At 34.4% G+C, this 20,130-nt stretch overlaps 1 protein-coding gene across 3 annotated transcripts in view; it reads right to left on the bottom strand.

Moving 5' to 3' along the window:
- Positions 1–20,130, bottom strand: part of GRIK2 (glutamate ionotropic receptor kainate type subunit 2) — a 668,512-nt gene that overhangs the window by 344,710 nt on the left and 303,672 nt on the right. For all 3 annotated transcript variants that reach the window (XM_007465776.1, XM_007465777.1, XM_007465778.1), the window contains exons 4-6: positions 14,719–14,900; positions 7,423–7,476; positions 4,374–4,547 (exon numbers count right to left, since the gene is read on the bottom strand). In XM_007465776.1, the coding sequence (XP_007465838.1) occupies positions 4,374–4,547; positions 7,423–7,476; positions 14,719–14,900 (410 nt within the window). The remainder of the gene's footprint in view (positions 1–4,373; positions 4,548–7,422; positions 7,477–14,718; positions 14,901–20,130) is intronic.

Genomic DNA, 20,130 nt, shown 5'->3' on the forward strand with positions numbered 1-20,130 from the left:
GGGCTCATGTCTAGGGAGGCATTTAGAGTACTACCTGGATGGCAGTGTGTGGGCATGGGGGAAAGTGGGAGAAAGGTTATATGAGTTAAAAACAAAACCTTTATGTGTGAAGGAAGAGGGTCAGACTTCCTTTCTTCCTTCCTTCTTAGTGAGATCAGGTTTGGATGTATTGTGTGACTTGGTTCCCTGGTTGGGTTTATACCAAATGAAGATGAGAATTTTACTGAGCTACTAGCATTAATATCTTTAATACAATGTTCCCAGACCATAGAAGAAGGAACTACAACTGTGGCAGAAATGGTCTTGTATTCAGTAGTCATTTAACAGATAAACACTTAGCCTAGGTGCTAACTCAACCAGGAAAATTCTTATGAATCCAATTCATTGTTTCTTTTTATAGCTTAAACATAAAGAAATAATGTGAAAATCTAAGCACTATGATCTTACATAGTGACAAGTAACTATGATACTGATAATAGGTCTTGCTCCAAGTACTAGGGACTTTGCTGATAATCCCATTTCTTAATGGGACCATAGGGAGAAAAAAGAACGAGGGATATATAAACACTGAGATCTCATGAATTGACTAAAGGGAATGTTGCCAACTCTACAATGCCAGGCTATAATTCTTTTCTTTTCTAACTAGAATCCTCTTAACTTCCTTACTCCATTCATGGCGGAAATATATATATATTTTTTTTTTTTTCTAAATTTTCTAAAATTTCTTTAAATAATTAATTTCTTTTCCTAAACATTTAATAACTGGGAAAATGCTTACAATCTAATCTTAAGTGGGAAAGAAAAATACTCATACAAGGCATAAATATACCAATATTTTTAAACAGATCTTACTGGTTTTATTTTATAATAATCATGCACTATTTTATAATTAATAATTAATTTATATAATAAAATATTTTATATATAATCTTGTATATCATTATATAATGTTATCTAATGAAATATTTTAAAAGATATTATCAGTTTTCCTTTCGGAAAATTGTAAAATATTCATCAATCTGCATCCATTTTAAAAGAAATCTTTATTTGAATGGCAAACTTTATGTCTACTTCTAAAATATTTTGTGTTCCATGCTCTATTTATAAATATAATAAAATAAATAGCTGGCACACATTTTTAGATAAGAACTATTCAAAAAGTGCTCATACAAGGAAATTTATCTTCATTTTAAAAGTGAAGTCATTCATTTAAAAAATGTTCTCATGTAAGTCTTCTGGTGGTTTTTATATTTTGCAGTAACTCAAATAAAGATATATAAATAAAGAGGTAATTATCCCTTATACTCTTTTCGTTTTCTTATTTAAGATCTATTTGAAAAGTATTTCATGACTATAACAAAGAGAAGAGTGTTGGCATTAAAAATTCTTCTGAAGATTTCAAAATCTATGGTCTGTACACAATGCCCAGAATTTTCAATAAATAGGCTAATCATTTTCTCATCAGTGCATTTTTGTTCTATCACTTATCTACTCCCACTAAATCACTTGTCAGTTCAGAAGAAGGGCAGGATTGAGGACTGGACTCATGGCTAGAAAGAAAAAACCTAAACCTGCATTCATCCTAACACCCCGTCTTTTTTTTTTCTTTTTAGTGTGCATATACCTTTTATTGAGAAGAATATGTTTAGGAAAGCCAAGAAAAGAGTCCAAACACTTGGTTGACTCTGAGGTCCTCATCTTGTCTAGTGGCCTGTGTGCTCCATAATTGTAAATACTGGGATTTGGAGTAACTATGTGGCTAATGGGGGAAGGTAAAAATAACAACTAAGAGTTCAAATTTGGATAACAGAAAGACTCAGGTTCAATTTAAAATTCTGACATTTACTGTGTGACACTGGAATGTTAGTTAACCACTTGAGGTCTTATATTTCTATCTGTAAAATGGGAATAATAATGGTACCAACTCAGTGAGTTGTTTTGAGGATTAAATGGAATGATGCATGCAAAGCATTTAGCATTAGTGTAGACACATAGCTGGGTTTTTGTTGTTGTTGTTATTTTAGAAAATGAATTTTATTTATTTATAAAAATTATAAATTTTAATAAATTACAGATTATTCTTTCCTAGTATACAGAAATATAACTGATTTTTGTCTTTTTTGATCCATTTTATGAAGGTTAATTCTTTCCAAGAGCCCCTACCTTCCTAGGTATGAAATTAATATATCTTCCTTTGTATTTATCTCTTTTAATCGTCTACTTAACTTACTAGAAGTTTCAAGGGATGACATGTAGAGTCATATAGGAATCATACTGAAATACACACAGTACCCAAGTAAGGCTGGATAATTTTTGTGATTCTGATATGTAAAAGGGCACACTAATCCTTGGACGTATCAGTGGAAGACTTAGAGTATGAAAATATTAAGATTGCCATGATACCTATTGATTTACTTTTCCTAAAACCATTCAGTAATGGTTCTGAATAACAAACAACAATATCCATCTTGAAATTAAGGAAGGGTAAAGAGAGTTAGAAAGCATATATGGAAAAAATATATACATGATTAAAATAACAATTTAAAAGGAAGTATATGTTTTAATTTAAAAATAACATTGTCTATATAGGTTCCAAAAGTTTGATTCACCATCTTCAAACTGGGAATGAAATATAATATTTGTAATTTATTCTTGGTTGTATTTTATTTTTAATCTGGCTGTACTTCAGAAAAAAAAATTCATTTTTAAGTTATTTATGTATTTTCCTCCCAATAAAGTTTCTCAAATATATCTTAAGGTAAAACTAAAACACTAGAACTAGTCAACCATCTCTTTTTATGCACAGGAGTAAAATTCCCCTCATACTATTTCCTTAAAACAATAATGTGGATATAAGATATTGTCAAATTCTAGTAGGTTATTTTTCTCACTAAAAGAAAATAGATGTCTTTTTTTTTTTTCCTTTCCATTAGAAGGTTGGTGCCTAGAGGGTAACTATGATTTCTTCACAGTCTCTATGAGGACACTCAATTTGTATTACTAAATCTTTTAAGGGAAGAAAAACACAAAAATTTCCTTTATTTTGCTACAACATTAAAAACATACTTTGAAGCCCCATTGAAGCAATTAATGGAAACATTACAATCATAATAGAAAAAGCTTTTCCACACATCAGGATAGAGGATGTTTCTGCTTATAAAGTTTCCATTTAGAATGACACTTTTTTTTTTTTTTTTTTTGCTCTGGACGCGCAGGCTCAGCGGCCATGGCTCACGGGCCCAGCCGCTCCGCGGCATGTGGGATCCCCCCGGACCGGGGCACGAACCCGTGTCGCCTGCATCGGCAGGCGGACTCTCAACCACTGCGCCACCAGGGAAGCCCTAGAATGACACTTCTTAATGACCTAGGAATTGTAAATATTGCCAAAGTGCTGGGCTATTTACTAAATTGTAGCAGTAACTTTGTCTACAGAAAATAGATTGAATGAGAATATATCAGATATTTATAATTTGTTAAATAGTACAGTATAAACTTACCTGGTCCTATAAGGTGGCCAGTAGCTACATTTGGCTACTGAGAACTTGAAATGTGACTAGTTTGAACTAATACGTTAAGTGTCAAATGCACATCAACTTTCAAAGACTTAACAGAAAAAAAGAATGTAATATATTTCAGTCATAATTTTTATAGTGACTGTTTAAATAATGGCATTTTTGATACAATGGGTTAAATAAAATAAATTAATAATATTGAAATTTACTTTTTGGTGTATGTTTTTTAACATAGCGATTAGAAAATTTTAAATTATGTATGTACATTGCATTAGATTTTCATTGGCAGAACTGGTATAAACAAATAAAGTTACATAAAATGTACCCTTCTTTTACAGTTTAAACATTAGTCTAGTTTCTAGGTTTAAAACCAAGACTTGAACATAACAAGTGTGATTATTGGTGAATTCTGAACCTTAAAGAGGAAGCTCAAGGGAAATGTTAGTGTGATGTAAGTCATTTATATGACGTCAGATATCAGAAACCAACATGATGAAGAGTAATCATATGCTGGTAGTTAAGAAGGATAACTTTCAGGTTAATGTCTTCTTTTCAGTCTTTAATTTATCCTATATATAGCAGTAATTAATTTTAGAGAAATCCCCTACATTGTAGTTTTCTGATAATAGTTGTAATGCTTTTTGAGATACTTGGATAAAAGTTAAATTTGCCACATAAAATTGATTTAGAAAATTGTTAATCGAATTATTGGCAATAGTACTTTTTTTTTTTGGCAATAGTACTTCTGATATCATGCCTTTAACATTAATAACTAAACCGAAGTTTGGATCCAGAGGACTCAATAATTAATGCAATATTACTTAGAAACACACAAACTGATCTTTAAGTGGGTATTCATACCGTCATAAATCCATCCAGCAAACCTGAATCGGGTTTCGGAGGTGCCTGCAACCGTTCCATAGACCACTTTTCAATGATGGAGGAGACTTGTGTATTTTCTGTATTTAATATTCTGAACCCTGTCATGTTAACGCCACTATATCGGTAGGGCTCTACATCAAGAGCGAAGAGGTCCTAAAAGACAAATTTCTTTGTGTTAGTATCAAGAGAGAATATTCATAGGCAAGTATAATTGAAATAATCATGAATTCCTGCTTGCCTTAGGTTACTTAACACCACTGTGTCTCAAGTGATGTTTAAACATCACAAATCACCAAGATTCAAATACACTATCCTCATGTTTTGCCAATGTAAATACATATACACTCTACATAAACAAGTACATATATATATATTATTCCAGTTCCACCAGTGGAACAACAGGCTTTTCTACAACCTACCTTTAAGGTTTGCATAAGCTTTCTTCTCTATGTTAGGGATAGCTTGCCCTTAAATTTTATGCATTACTCTTTCATATTTAACTGATTATAGGTGTTTTCCCATGTCTTGCTTCCTTGACTCGTTATTGCCATTTTTGTGTTATTTTGCTTTGTCTTTTTTCTTTTTTTTTTAAGAAACACATCATGAAATATAGCTTCTAACTAATGAAAATTATATCAAAGCTGAGGAAAAAAGTTAACAAAACTGGCCCTATTGGTTACAAGAACTCTTGCAGTCCTTTTGTCTTATACCCTATCTAGCAACTCCCCCATAAGGAACACTTCAGATTTTGGTTGCCCTTTCTACTCTATATACAGTGAGTGCTCTGGATTTGCCCAGGAGATAGGAGGCCAAAGCTGTCGGGGCAGTCGGATGTCACTATGAGAACATGCAGCATGTGGGACTTTTGCCCCCATTGAGTTGGCATTAGCTATTCCTTAGATCTTACAGACAACATCGAGAACTACTGAGAGCCAGGGCAAGATCAATGCCATTGGTCCTGGGCACAGCTTGCTCATACAGCTGTACAGACTAGATTATAGAAGCAAAATTCAGTGAAGAGAAGCTGACGTTGGCCTGAGCTCTATTCTGTGCTGTGAAAAATATAAGGAACTTTTAGGTTTTTAGTTTTCAACATTTGCAATCTAGCCAAGGAGATTATCTCTCTCTCTCTCTCTCTCTCTCTCTCTCTCTCTGGCTATATATATATTTACATACATATATAGATATAAAATGTAGTGCAATATATGCTAAGGGGCAAAAGAGTACAAGCGATAAGTGCAAAGAGTCAGAAGCAAGACAAATGATTTTCAATTTTTATGGTAAAGAGCAACTTCACAGAGCAGATGGGATCTGAGCTGCCATTAAAGAATGGCCATGCTCTTGATAGGCAAAAGACAAAAGGAGACCAAAATGTCAGTAGAGATATAAAAATTAGAAAATATAAAGTCTACTCAGGAGACTGACCTAAATCAGTTTGGCCATAAGAGAATTCATGAGGGAGAACAGCGGCAAAAGAAAATAGGAAAGTTAGGTTAGAATCAAACTGAAAAGGACCTTCAATTATAGGCTAGATGAGTCCTACATAAATTAAACTAGTTTTTTTTTTTTTTCCATTTTTTTCCTTATTAAGAGATGCTTTTGATTTCCCTAAAATCTTATGATTATGGTAGAACTGAGTTTCAACAGCATTGAAATATAATTTGCTGACGAGTGAAGGCTTCTACTCACTCTCCACCAGCCCATCACTAAGTTTCTCACAGGCTGCAAAAAAGTTGCCTGGTGGGAAGTGATACAGATATACAGCAGAGTTAGCCTTAGTATTTACCAGTAAAATACAACCTACTGTGTGAAGCATCTTCATTGACGAAGAGTTGTTTTTACAAGAAGCTACTGTGATCAATTTAGATTTAAAATTCAGTAATTTAGACCAATTACTAAATTTTAGTAATTTAATCTGGTAACTTCAAGACTCCTAAAAGCAAGGAGATCAATTGGAAAACTTTTGAGTTAACAAAGAGAGAGCATTGGTTAGACTGGTCATTGTGGGAAAGGAGAAGATGCATACTACAGACACTATGGAGAAAACATCAGTGGCATTTTGTTGGGGATACAGGAGTTAGAGACAGTGGAAGTTCTGAAGGAAGAGTCAGAAGATGAGTCACTTCAGAGGACAATACATTAAGGTTTAAATAACTTGAAATTATCTTAACGCCACAACGATTAGAAACGTTCTGCAATGCAGCGATATACAACAATTCAGGAATATTACAGATAGACATTTAGATCTCATTTGAACAAAGGTCATAATTGAAGCTCTAAGTACATACCAGTTCTGAAGAAAATAATTGAAGAGGAAAAAAGAAAATAAGATACATGCCCAAACTTGGAGATACTCTCATATTGGGGGGATGGGCAGGAAATAGTGACAGAGACAGATAGCTGTTTCACAGTGGAAGGAAAACTAGGATAATGTATTGGTAAAGAAATAGAGCTAAGGGTAAGTAGGTTTGATAAAAAAAAAGAATGTCAGATTTTCATGCCTACTGAGAAAAAACTGTAGTGGTTATGTAAAGACAAAAGATATGGGTAACATTCAATTTGCTAATTGCAAATTAAATCATATTTACTTGAAAAATCCAACTTAACATATGCAAAAACAGAATAGGAAATTTAATCTACTAAAGGAGCAGCTTCAATAAACCTGATTTCGGTTAAGTCAATAGAGCTAACAACATAAGAATTTGTGCTTTTCTAAAACACTGATTTCTCAGCAAACTAATTTTAAAATCCATTATGTTCTGAAAGTCCTCTAAGCAATATAAAAATAAGACATTATTTTGAATTAATATCTGAAACAATATTATTTCAAAATCACCAGCTTCCCACCAAGAATCATTAGTTCTCTATTATGATAATTCCTCTTGGGTTTTATCAAAATAAACTAAATCATAACTTAAAAAGTGCCAGTATTGTATTACTTCTTCCCACTCAAAAACCCATTTTTCATCCTGAAATTCATTATAAGAAAATTTAGAGCATTATCTTTATGTTTTAATAAATTACTTACCAGTGTGGTAAAGATGTAATGATAATATTCTGTCATCATTCCCATAGCTAATGCCTAAGAAGTAAAAAATAAAAATATTAAAATATTAATATTGAAGGTACACGTTAGATGAAATACATTATGTCAATAAGACAAGTGGGATGAAAATAGCAGAATGTAATGAACAATCAGCCTATAGTATTCAGGTTACATTAAAATTGGGTCAAACTAAATCTTTTTTCCATAGTTAAAGAAGATTAGTGGTTACAAAGGAATTTCTGAACCAATTCTCTTGATAGAAAAGCTATTAATTGAATGTTTGCAATTGTAAAGCTTACGCTTTACATATTAAAAGAGGCATTAAATTTGAAACAAAACCTCAAATGAGCACATCTTAGTTCGTTATATTTGTAATATCTTCACTACAAATACCATAATAAGGAACACCATTTTATTTTGTTGAAAAGTATTACTCAATTAGGAAAACAGTGCTCCAAAGTACAATACCAACAGGAATTTTTTTTTTAGCATTTTAGAGACGTTTTCTTAGTATTAATGAAGCAAATGTAAATCACCACTGTACAGATAAAGGCAAGTTTATTTTTTATTAATGAACAATTGAAATTTACTATGTTTTATTTCACACTTCTGCAGTCCTCATCAATTTTAGACTATCAGTCTTAAAACAAGGACTTTGGGGTTAGAACTTCCAGTCATGAGAAGTGTCAATTTCCTCTCTGAAAATACAGAATCCTTTAGAAATAGCTGTTTATCAGTGAACAGTAGCTGGTGATGCTAATTAAAAAATGATGCATTTTTGAGCTGAATGAAGAGCTCTTAGTAGGAAACAAGTATTCTCAGGTGCATCTAATATTCTTCCACAAACTACTAACTACTCAAATTGGTTTACTAAGTAGCTGCCCCAGCTACATCCTTTGTATTCCATACCCATAGGTAGGTATTAACCAATTAGCTGCAATAAAATTTGTATTTCCACAGCATTAGCTGTTCAGTAAGAAAAGATAGATGTTTGTGAAAAATTTTGGGATATATAAAATGTATTTTTTTTAAAGGGAGAAACATTTGTTAATGATAGGTAGCATCAAAGAATTGAGCAGAGGAAAGGAACTTAGGAACTGTGATATTGTAATTTATAATAAGAAATATGTATTTGGTCTTCATCCCATTTCTGGCACAAAATTCCAGAAACTCTTAGAATTTCCCAAACAATAAAAGCAATGGGAACATCTTTGTTATAATATTTGGTTTCTTTTCTTCACTTCCTAAAATTGCTTCAGAGCCATAAAGGTGAAATGGGTGTCTTGTTATTCTTAGCAAGCCCCTTTCAACCACAACTGAGTTTATGTCAAATGAGGTGACTTTGGAAAATCCCCTAAGATGGGAGGGTGGGTGCTGGTTGCCAGGGGAAAGCAATCTCATGATTGGAAGGTTGAAACCTTCAGTTCTACCCCAGTGACCTCCTGGGAAGGAAGAGGGGCTGGAGGCTGAGTTCAATCGCCATGGCCAATGATTTAATCAATCATACCTAAGAACTGAAGCCACCAGAAAAACCCAAAAGGAGAGGATCTGGAGAGCTTCCAGGTTGGTGAACATGTGGAGATGCAAGGAGAGTGGCATACTCAGAAGGGTCGTGGAAGCTCCTTGCCCTTTCCTTGTATCTTGCCCTATGCATCTCTTCCATCTGGCTGTTACTGAGTTACATCCTTTCATAATAAACCAGGAATCTAGTACGTAAAATGTTTCTCTGAGTTTTGTGAGTTGCTCTAGCAAATTAATCGAACCTAAGGAGGGGGTTGTAGGAACCTCCAATCTATAGCCGGTGGGTCAGAAGCACAAGTGATAACCTGGACTTGTGGTTCATGTCCGAAGTGGGGGAGGTGGGGAAACAGTCTTGTAGGACTAAGCCCTTAACTCGCGGAATTGGATGCTACCTCTGGATAGATGCTGTCAGAACTGAATTGGGTTGTAGGACAATGTGCTGGCATCAGAGCACTGCTTGTGGTGTGGGGAACACCCCCGCCCACACACACAACTGAATTGGATGCACAACTTTTAGGAACCAAATAATATTTCCTGAATGGATAAAAATTACATGAGCCAATAACTGTCTGATAAATTTACATTTAAGCAAAATAAGAGAAAAATTTTCTTATTAAATAAAAATTTACAAGATTATCTTTGTAGAAGGTATTCATTGTTCCTGATGGATATGTGTTAAAGGTTTCCCAACTTCAGAACTACTCAATAAGAGCTCAGCATTACCCTTGTAGATATTTTTTACTTTACCAACTCAATAGGCATAGAAATATCGATAGGGATAAATGAAAGAAACCGATTCAGATGTATAACTCTAAATAACACTTACATAATGCCTAAAAAGTGCTGGGTACTATTCTAAGCACACTGCACATCTTAATCAATTTAGGCCTCATTAAAAATCCTATGACGGGGCTTCCCCGGTGGTGCAGTGGTTGAGAGTCCGCCTGCCGATGCAGGGGACACGGATTCGTGCCCCGGTCCAGGAAGATCCCACATGCCACGGAGCGGCTGGGCCCCTGAGCCATGGCTGCTGAGACTGCGTGTCCAGAGCCTGTGCTCCACAACGGGAGAGGCCACAACAGTGAGAGGCCCGCGTACCGAAAAAAAAAAAAAAAAAAAAGTCCTATGACGTAGGTCCTGTTATTATACTTATTTTACAGGTGAAGAAACTAAGACATAATAAGAATGAATAAATTAGCCAACAAATTGAGACAGTGAGTGAAAATAAACTCCAGGTCTCTAACTGTTGGAGCTTGGATATAGAGCATAATGTATGCCTTTTATAAAGTGGCATATTTCATATTTCCAAAGATATAGATCCATTTAGGATCTATACATTCTAAGATTTTGGCTGTTTCCTCCCTGATAATTCGGAAACCTGGGAATCTCAGCCCAATCCTGGAAATCGTGTTTTGGGGGCGAGGGTGGGAGGTGGTTAAGAAAATGATGTTCTGAACCAGCCTCAGATTTCTTCTTCATTACATTGAAAAGAAACCTTTAAGGGATAACTGAGGACTGTGTGAGCATTTCACTGACCTCCCTTCAGTCTTTGATTCTGAAAACAAGAGTCACTATGGACTACAAACTTAGATCTAAGTAGAAAAATTTAGTTATTTTTGATGGAGTACCTATACTCTAACGTGAACAAAAGTGAACAACGGGGGTACTCTCTTGAAAGATGAGTTAATAATTTCCAATGGGAATTTAAAAAGAACTTGTTCTGGACCTTCTTTTAATTATAGCATTTATGTCTTGCTACTACTGCTTCTGAATGAACTGTGTGCACACTTCAAACCACATTAAAAAGAACAAAATTATTATCTTCTTGTGTATAAATAAGAGTGGCCACAAAAGAAAACTGCTTGTGCCACGTCACCTCTTCTGGAAAGAAATACCACAGAATAATTTTTTCCAAAATCAAAATATTGTTAGAATTTCCCAACATTTAACTGATGTAGTATTAACAATGCCATATGACAAATTAACACATGCAGTTATCCAGGCACATAATTTGCAACCAGTTTATCCTTTGGGTTATATCTGGACATTACATTGCTTAAGGTTATCAATTGGAGGGGTAGACTTTATATGTATTTCTTAAAATTTTATTATATTTTACTTCTTGCTGCTGTATCAGTTTCTTAGTATCTGCTTTTACATTTTTCCAGGCTAAAAAATTTGATGTCACACTCTCTGATATGGACTTTAAAGTTCTTGGTTGCTATTTTTTTCTGTGACAGAATGTCTTCATGAGACTTTACTCCACAGCATCCTGGCCCTGCCATAGAGGATTCTCTTTGACAAATCTGAGTAGAGGTGGAATCTTTTGCTATTAAGACATGTATGTCAATGAGTGCCCTTCATTTCCCTCAGAGGAAATCTAGCCAAGCCCAGGCTTCACTCGCTTTTAAAGCTCTCAGGCAAGAAAACTTCAAATTCATGGTTGCTCATTATTTAGTAAGAGCTCAGTCAGTTTAAATAAAACAAACAAACATCTCTTTTTCTTGATACTCCTAATATTTGTTCTTGGATTAGGCCAGACAAGCTGAAAGCCCATTTGTGCCTTATCTTCAACTCTTATACCATTTCTTTGGAGTGTCATCATTAGCCAACACTGAGGAATCTCAGAAAAATTTCATAAATCATAAAATGGAGTCCTACTAAATGTACTGCTGCAGTTACAAAAAAGAAGCTATTTACTTTCTTTTTGAATTGGTTTCTAGAGTAGCTAAGATCCAAATATGAGATAAATGCTCTCTGGGACAAGGTAAGTTTTAAAAAAAAATCCCACCATATGTGGTCTGCCAGTGTTACAGGATCAAAAAGTATGCATTCTGTGTAATAGTGTTACTCTGACTTCAACTTAACTTTCATATTCTCATTTCCCCTCCGTTCTGATTTTTCACCTACTAGTCTTGTTAAACTTATATAATTTTACTGTTGTATATATTTTAGATACTACTTTAATTCTGTTTTCATTTTGCAAATAGCAGGTTACACATCAGAAAACAAGTATGAAATAAGGGATATATCAACTAGAAGACAGAATGGAAATTCTATTATTAAAGGTGATGGATACTCTCACCTTTCAAACAGCAAAATAAGTCAGAGTTAGTTACTCTAGAGACAAGACAACTGATCACCTATATACTTGTTGGAGGCCTAGAGAAAGCCTACCAAAAACCTATTATTTGTCACTGACAAATAGTACAGTGATACTCACTCCAGGCATAAAGGAAAGGTATCCTTTCCAAGTCTGTGTATTCTAAATGTGACAAAGAATTGTTTGGTATTAAATGAAAAACAAATCCCTACTCTAGATTCCAGTGCTTACTTTATCGCATCATTTTGTTCCCAAAAGAACCCAACCAAACAACAACAACCACCCTTATATTCTTTATTACTCAAATATAACACTAGAGCAATTTTCCAAATCTAATTAAATATTTTACTGTAGTGAAACCAACATCCATACTGGAAGAATGGATAAACATCTGCTTAATAAACTAACCATGTTATAACAGACATTTACTGCTGGTAGTTATATTTTATGAGATATAATTTGACATCTGAATCTGCATAACTCTCTAGTAGAGATATTTTATCCTACATTTGAGAGGTTTCAAGACAGGTGGCTAATCTCCAGTCAGCCAGTGTGTATAGAAGAGCTTAAAAAACAAAGTCCAAAGACTTGTGTTCAAATTCAGGCTCTACTACATAGTAGTACTAGCTTGTACTTGTACTAGCTATTTAACCCCTTACATCAATCCCCTCATATATAAGACATGAGCTAATAATAATTATTTTCCAGTGTGCTGTTAGGCCTGAATAGTGCTGAATAGTAAGAGGTTTTACTGCTATGAATTGTTTCATTTGATTGATTTAGAATTATCTTTTTAGGTAGGCAATGCTTATTCTGAAATGAATACTTCCTAACATCACTAGGGGAAATATAAATCCCTCTGCTATTTCCTTGGTCAATGATAGACATTGATCAAGCTACTTAATCTTTCTGAGACTCAGTTTCTTTGTCTGTAAAGTGGAGCTAGTCCCTACTTCATTTGGTTATGGTGATAATTAAATAAGATCAAATGTGTAAGGCATCTCAGCGTACATGACAGGTAAAGAACAATTTTTTTTTCTCTTTTTCTTACTAGTTGATTTTAATGGTTGAGCTGCTTAATTGTTGACTGGAAGTTTATTCCCTCATTTCAGCACAAAACAGAAATATCTACTTCATTGATCAATATTCACATTAACAAACGGCATTTTAGCCATTTGAAAGTAACCTCGGAACTTCAATGTGCTTTAAGGATCATCAATATTTATATTACTTTTCTTTTAAGACAATTAATTAAAGTACTTAGACTTTTTATCAGAAAATCACATCAAGGTGACTTCTCTGGCTTTTTTTTTTTTAAACCAACTGTGTAACAATAACACTTTGATTTAAAAAACAAAAAAACAGGGGACTTCTCTGGCGGTCCAGTGGTTAATACTCCACGCTTCCACTGCAGGGGGCACGGGTTTGATCCCTGGTTGGTGGGGAACTAAGATTCCCACATGCCACACAGTATAGCCAATAAATAAATAAACAAGACAAAAAGACAACCCTCAGAATGGGAGAAAATATTTGCAAATGAAGCAACTGACAAAGGATTAATCTCCAAAATATACAAGCAGCTCATGCAGCTTAATATCAAAAAAACAAACAACCCAATCCAAAAATGGGTGGAAGACCTAAACAGACATTTCTCCAAAGAAGATATACAGATTGCCAACAAACACATGAAAGGATGCTCAACATCACTAATCATTAAAGAAATGCAAATCAGAACCACAATGTGGTATCACCTCACACAGCTCAGAATAGCCATCATAAAAGATCTACAAACAATAAATGCTGGAGAGGATGGATAAAAGGGAACCCTCTTGCACTGTGTGGGAATGTAAACTGATACAGCCACTATGGAGAACAGTATGGAGGTTCCTTAAAAAACTAAAAATAGAATTACCATATGACCCAGCAATCCCACTACTGGGCATATACCCTGAGAAAACCATAATTCCAAAAGATACATCACCACAATGTTCACTGCAGCACCATTTACAATAGATAGGGCATGGAAGTAACCTAACAGTCTATCAACAGGTGAATGGATAAAGAAGATGTGGCACATATATACAATAGAATATTACTCAGCCATAAAAAGAAACAAAATTGAGTTATTTATAGTGAGGTGGATGGACCTAGAGTCTGTCATAAGAGTCAAGTAAGTCAGAAAGAGAAAAACAAATACCTATGCTAACACATATATATGGAATCTAAAAAAAAAAAAAGGTTCTGAAGAACCTAGGGGCAGGACAGGAATAAAGACGCAGATGTAGAGAATGGACTTGAAGACACGGCTTGCGGGGACTGGGAAGGGGAAGTTAGGACCAAGTGAGAGAGTAGCACTGACATGTATACACTACCAAATGTAAAATAGATAGCTAGTGGGAAGCAGCTGCATAGCACAGGGAGATCAGCTCAGTGCTTTGTGACCACCTAGAGGGGTGGGATAGCGAGGGTGGCAGGGAAACGCAAGAAGGAGGAGATATGGGGATATATGTTTATGTATAGCTGATTCACTCTGTTATACAGCAGAAACTAACACAGCATTGTAAAGCACTTATACTCCAATAAAGATGTAAAAAAAAAAATTTCAAACTCAAATTTAATAAAGAAATTAAGAACTTAAATAATTTAAAGATTACCTGTTTCAAAATGCCTGCTGCCATTTCATGGCTACAGTCAAAGATGACATGGAACTCCTTGCCTCTTTTCATTTCTTTTAGTAAGGGTTTTGCATCCTTTGTATCAGCAGGCAGTTGACGGATCTTAAGTCGAAGATTGTATCTTGATGGAGCTTTGATGAGCTCCTGCAAGCGAATGAGACCTTTAATGAAAAAGAAAACAAATAGAATGTTACAGAAAAAACAGAGTAGTTCATAGAATCACAAAACATACCACGGTGTCTGATTTCCTTGACCATGTACATGTGTACGTTATGACGTGACCATTGAAATTCCTACTTCAGAACTCCCAATCCCCAGTTATTTTTGTTAAAATCACTTCTCAAATTCTTAGGGTATTTCTCAAAGTATGAAAGACATACATGACTGTAAGTTAATGTAAATAATTTAAATAGATAAAAGAATTTAAAATAAAATAGTTTCCCTCTCTATCCTAATTCTACTCCCAGTGGGTTGTCACTGTTGATGGCTTGCAATATTATCCTCCATATACTTCCTATGCATTTGCACATATATACATAAAGGGTTTTTTTTGTTTTTTTTGTATTTTACATCAATAATTGTTTTGTGACAATGTCTTATAGGTCATTGTAAGTTAGGGATTACTGTTCTAGTTTGTCCAATTAAGTTTTAGTGGACATAATTTATGTAGTTATTCTCTATTATTACAAACTCTGGTTATTGTTTCTTGTTTTTGTTCACAAGTAATGGTCTAGTAATTTGTTGTATATGTAAGAGTGATATACTTTTCTTAATAAAAAGACTAAATAGCCAGAAGTGTAATTAAATTACTTTAAGAAATAAAACTTTCCTTTGTATTGTTTTTATTTGTATCATTCTGTATTTCTTCAGAAATAAATATAACAACAGAAATTACTAATAAAGCAAACATTTTCCTAGAAAAGTAGCTCCTGATTACATGTTTCAAAAATATATCAAATTAATAGGTTTCAATAGGTCATTAAACTGTTATGCATTTTTAAATAACAGAGACAAATCAATGAATTTATTCCTTTACAGAAACTTTCTAAGTAATGAAACCCCTTAAAAACTGATATAAAAGATCCAATATATAAGAGTATGATAAGAAAAGAAGGATAATACAGTTCTACTAGCTTGGACAAAATTAAGCAATTTCCTTTCCTCTCCCCTCTTCCTTCTTATTTACCCCTTTTTCCATCTCATCTTTATATTTCTAAAACTCTGCTTCTATCTTTCCTGAAAAACTACCTTCATAAATATTACTATGACAAACAATAATAAAGGAATATATTTGTAAATAACTATCTGGAACTCTCTCTCTCTCTCTCTCTCTCTCTATATATATATATATATATATATATACACACACACACACATACACATACTCTCTTTATTATATATATTATATATATATAACTTACTATGACTAAAAATCTACTGTGTATTAAAATAACATATGAGATCTAAAGAATAAAATCTAATTCTAGGAATTTTTTTCATTCAGTTTTTTTTTGCGGGGGCAGCCTCTCACTGTTGTGGCCTCTCCTGCTGCGGAGCACAGGCTCCGGACGTGCAGGTTCAGCGGCCATGGCTCACGGGCCTAGCCGCTCCGCGGCATGTGGGATCTTCCCGGACCAGGGCATGAACCCGCGTCCCCTGCATCGGCAGGTGGACTCTCAACCACTGCGCCACCAGGGAAGCCCTTCATTCAGTTTTTAAATAAATAATAGATCCTCTTAGACATGTAATGCTATATACTTTAATATGTTGCAACATAGTTAATAAAATTAACATGACTAATTTTCAGTATTTTTATCCTTGAGACATGCAAGATAAAAAAATTTGTAAATTCATAAATATATAGTATCTTTTGCTTTTAAAATATCGTCCCACCAGACTTCCCTGGTGGCACAGTGGTTAAGAATCCGCCTGCCAATGCAGTGGACACGGGTTCAAGCCTTGGTCCGGGAAGATCCCACATGCCTTGGAGCAATTAAGCCCATGCACCACAGCTACTGAGCCTGCGCTCTAGAGCCTGCAAGCCACCACTACTGAGCCCATGTGCCACAACTACTGAGGCCCATGTGCCTAGAGCCCGTGCTCCACAACAAGAGAAGCCACGGCAAGCAGAAACTCGTGCACCACAACGAAGAGTAGCCACCGCTCGCCACAACTATAAAAGCCCATGTGCAGCAATGAAGACCCACTGCAGCCAAAAAACAATAAATAAAATTATAAAAAATTAAATGAATTCATTAAATAAAACATTGTCCCATAAAGTTTACTTCATCGTAAGTTGTTTTAAAATTTTGATATATAAAATCCTACAAATAATATTTGCATAAATTACACAGTATACTATTAGTAAAATAAATATTACATAATAAATTGATATCAAATATACCCATTAAACATGATACAACTCAGTCTAGGGACTTATGTGTATAATGAGTACAGATGTTAACACTGAACTGTACAAAGATGAAAACAAATATTTGAATTTATAACACCTGCTTAATTGTAGCAGCATTTAACATTGGGCTTATAAAATCCTCTAAAACATCTATGAAAGGCTATACATTTGTTTACATATGGGAGTACTCTGTAACTAAATTAGAATAAATTCTTAAAGGGTAATAACATTGCTTAACTAATTTTTATAAATAAACCTGAACATAATTGCTGTAAGGCAGTGGCTCCCAAACTTTGGAAGCTATGATAGTAACCTGTGAAGCTTGGGTACAATCTAAACAACCAAATAAGAATCTTCAGGCAATAGGACTCCTGCATATGTACATTTTTAACAATCTTTCCAGGTGAGAGATTCAAAGAGTGTGGCCAATTTCCAAAGATAGGTCTGGTTTCAGATAAGTGTCTTATGAGAGATACCCTTTGATAGCTATATTGTAGGATAATAACTATTTTATATTAACTAGTAGTTAATACTACTAGTATTAACTAGTAGCATAAGACGATAAAACAATTAATTTAAAGAATGATTTCCAACTTCATTAGGAAGAGTGAGTTAAAAAACTGTAAATACAACTGACTGTAGGAATGAGAGAGAAAAAAAGACATTCATTTACTTATGCATCAAATGTTTATTAAATTTTTACTGTAGGTCAAGCACTGTTCTAGACATTGAGGAGACAATGAAATATATAAATAGACGAATTTCCTGCTCATACCATGCTAAAAATACACAGGGGGACAAATGCTACTAAGCAAGCAATTATAAATGAAAAATGGCAATACTATTTTGATAGGGAAAGTACAGATGGTTGAGGAAGCATATAGCAGGATCACCTAACTCAGAATGGGAGTGTTCAGGGAAATTATCTCAAAGGAGGTGACGTCTAAGTTAATACCTAAATAAAAAGAAAGAATGGAAGGAATGGATGGAAGAAAAGACAGCTTTTATACTGGCGTGGAGGTGAGAGAGCCTGGGCAAAGAATCTTAAGAAGCAAGGAAGAGGTGCTGACAAGTGTAATTTGAGAAGAGGGCAGGGATGCTTAGGATGCCCTTGTATTTTACATTAGAGTTAAGGCCTTGGTAGAAAATGCACACTTGGAATCTGCATTTGAAAAGAATCACTCAGATGTTCACTATAGAGGACAGGAGAGAAGAACTAAAACGGGAGGAAGAGTTGGAAGACAGTTGTAATAATGCAGGTTGGGAAAGGGTAAGGTGTGTGTTCAGGTCAAGACGGTAGGGAGAGAAAGAAGTGGAGGGACTAGAGATTTTTTTTTTTTTTTTTTTTTTTTTTTTTTACGGTGTGTTAGTTTCTGCTTTATAACAAAGTGAATCAGTTATACACATACATATGTTCCCATATCTCTTCCCTCTTGCGTCTCCCTCCCTCCCGCCCTCCCTATCCCACCCCTCCAGGTGGTCACAAAGCACCCAGCTGATCTCCCTGTGCTATGCGGCTGCTTCCCACTAGCAATCTATTTTACGTTTGGTAGTGTATATATGTCCATGCCACTCTCTCACTTTGCCTAGAGTCTGTCATACAGAGTGAAGTAAGTCAGAAAGAGAAAAACAAATACCGTATGCTAACACATATATATGGAATCTAAGAAAGAAAGAAAAAGGGACTAGAGATTTTTGAGAAAAGATGATAAGTGGTTGGTGAGGGAGAAGGGCTGAGTCAGGGAGGTTTCTCAGATTTTTGGCTTGGGCATCTGTGAGGAGAGAGTGCTTCCAGAGTGTGAGGTCATGGGAGGAGTCTTATCTAGATCAGCAGTTCTCAAAGTGTGGTCCACAGCCCCCTCAGGAGGGTCCCTGAGGTCCAGTTATTTTCATAATAATAATAAGAGGTTATTTGGCTTTTTTACTTTCATTCAGTCACACGTGTGCAGTGGAGTGTTCTAGGGGTTACAAGACATGGATGATGTCACGGCAGATTGAACGAGGAAGTAGATATGAAAATCCAACTACCTCCTATTAAACCAAATATTAAAGAGACTTATGAGAATGCAAAACAAAGCCATTCTCCTTATTACTTTTTTTGTTTTAGAAAATATAGGTGTTTTTCATTAAAATATGATATGTGAATAGATAATAGATTTGTTATTGCAATTATTAAATGAATTAATAAATACTTTTAAATGTTAGAATTTTATTACTAATATGGTAAATGTTTATAAGCATATTATAAATGCTTTTAGAGATCCTCAGTAATTATTAAGAGTGTAAAGTGGTACCCAAACCAAAATGCCTAAGAATTACTAAATTGGATTATCTCTAAATTTTTCCTAGTTCTAAGCTTCTCTTATTCTCATTAAGTTATTTATATAAATGCAGACTGATCTAATACCAACCTTGGATGAATAAAGAAAAGAAAGCTACCCTTGTCTTACTTACCTCACAAGATTTTGAGCGACTCAAATGTAAATTTGGGGGATTTAGTCTATCAGAGTAGCAATAGCCTGAGTGTTGAATGTGAATCTCAGTTCAAAAATCTATGATATGTGGATCTTTATGCAAGACACTGCATCTCTCTTAGATCTGTTTTATTTTCCTCTTCTCTATAATAGGGTAAAACCATCTATGAATTAATATATAAAACACCAGAAAAGGAACTGGCATATATTAGATTCTCAAAAAGTAGCAATTTTCATTGTTGTTATTTGGGTTAAGAAGGAAAGAATACAGTTATTTTTTTAAATGTGCTGGTTACTAAATCTATTCTTGGAAGTTATTTTGACACTCATATAGACTGAACACCTAACAACAACAAAATTTTCATCAAAATGTTGAGATTGACTCATTACCAAAGAAAAAGTAGCTATATAGTTATGGATTAGCCCAACAGTTCTGAATTGAAAAAGCTCAACTGACTCGAAAATAGAAATTTTCAGAAGTATAAAATCCACAAACAGCATTTG

Source organism: Lipotes vexillifer, unplaced genomic scaffold (genome assembly GCF_000442215.2).
Source record: "Lipotes vexillifer unplaced genomic scaffold, Lipotes_vexillifer_v1.1 scaffold732, whole genome shotgun sequence".
Taxonomy (NCBI): Eukaryota; Metazoa; Chordata; class Mammalia; order Artiodactyla; family Lipotidae; genus Lipotes; species Lipotes vexillifer.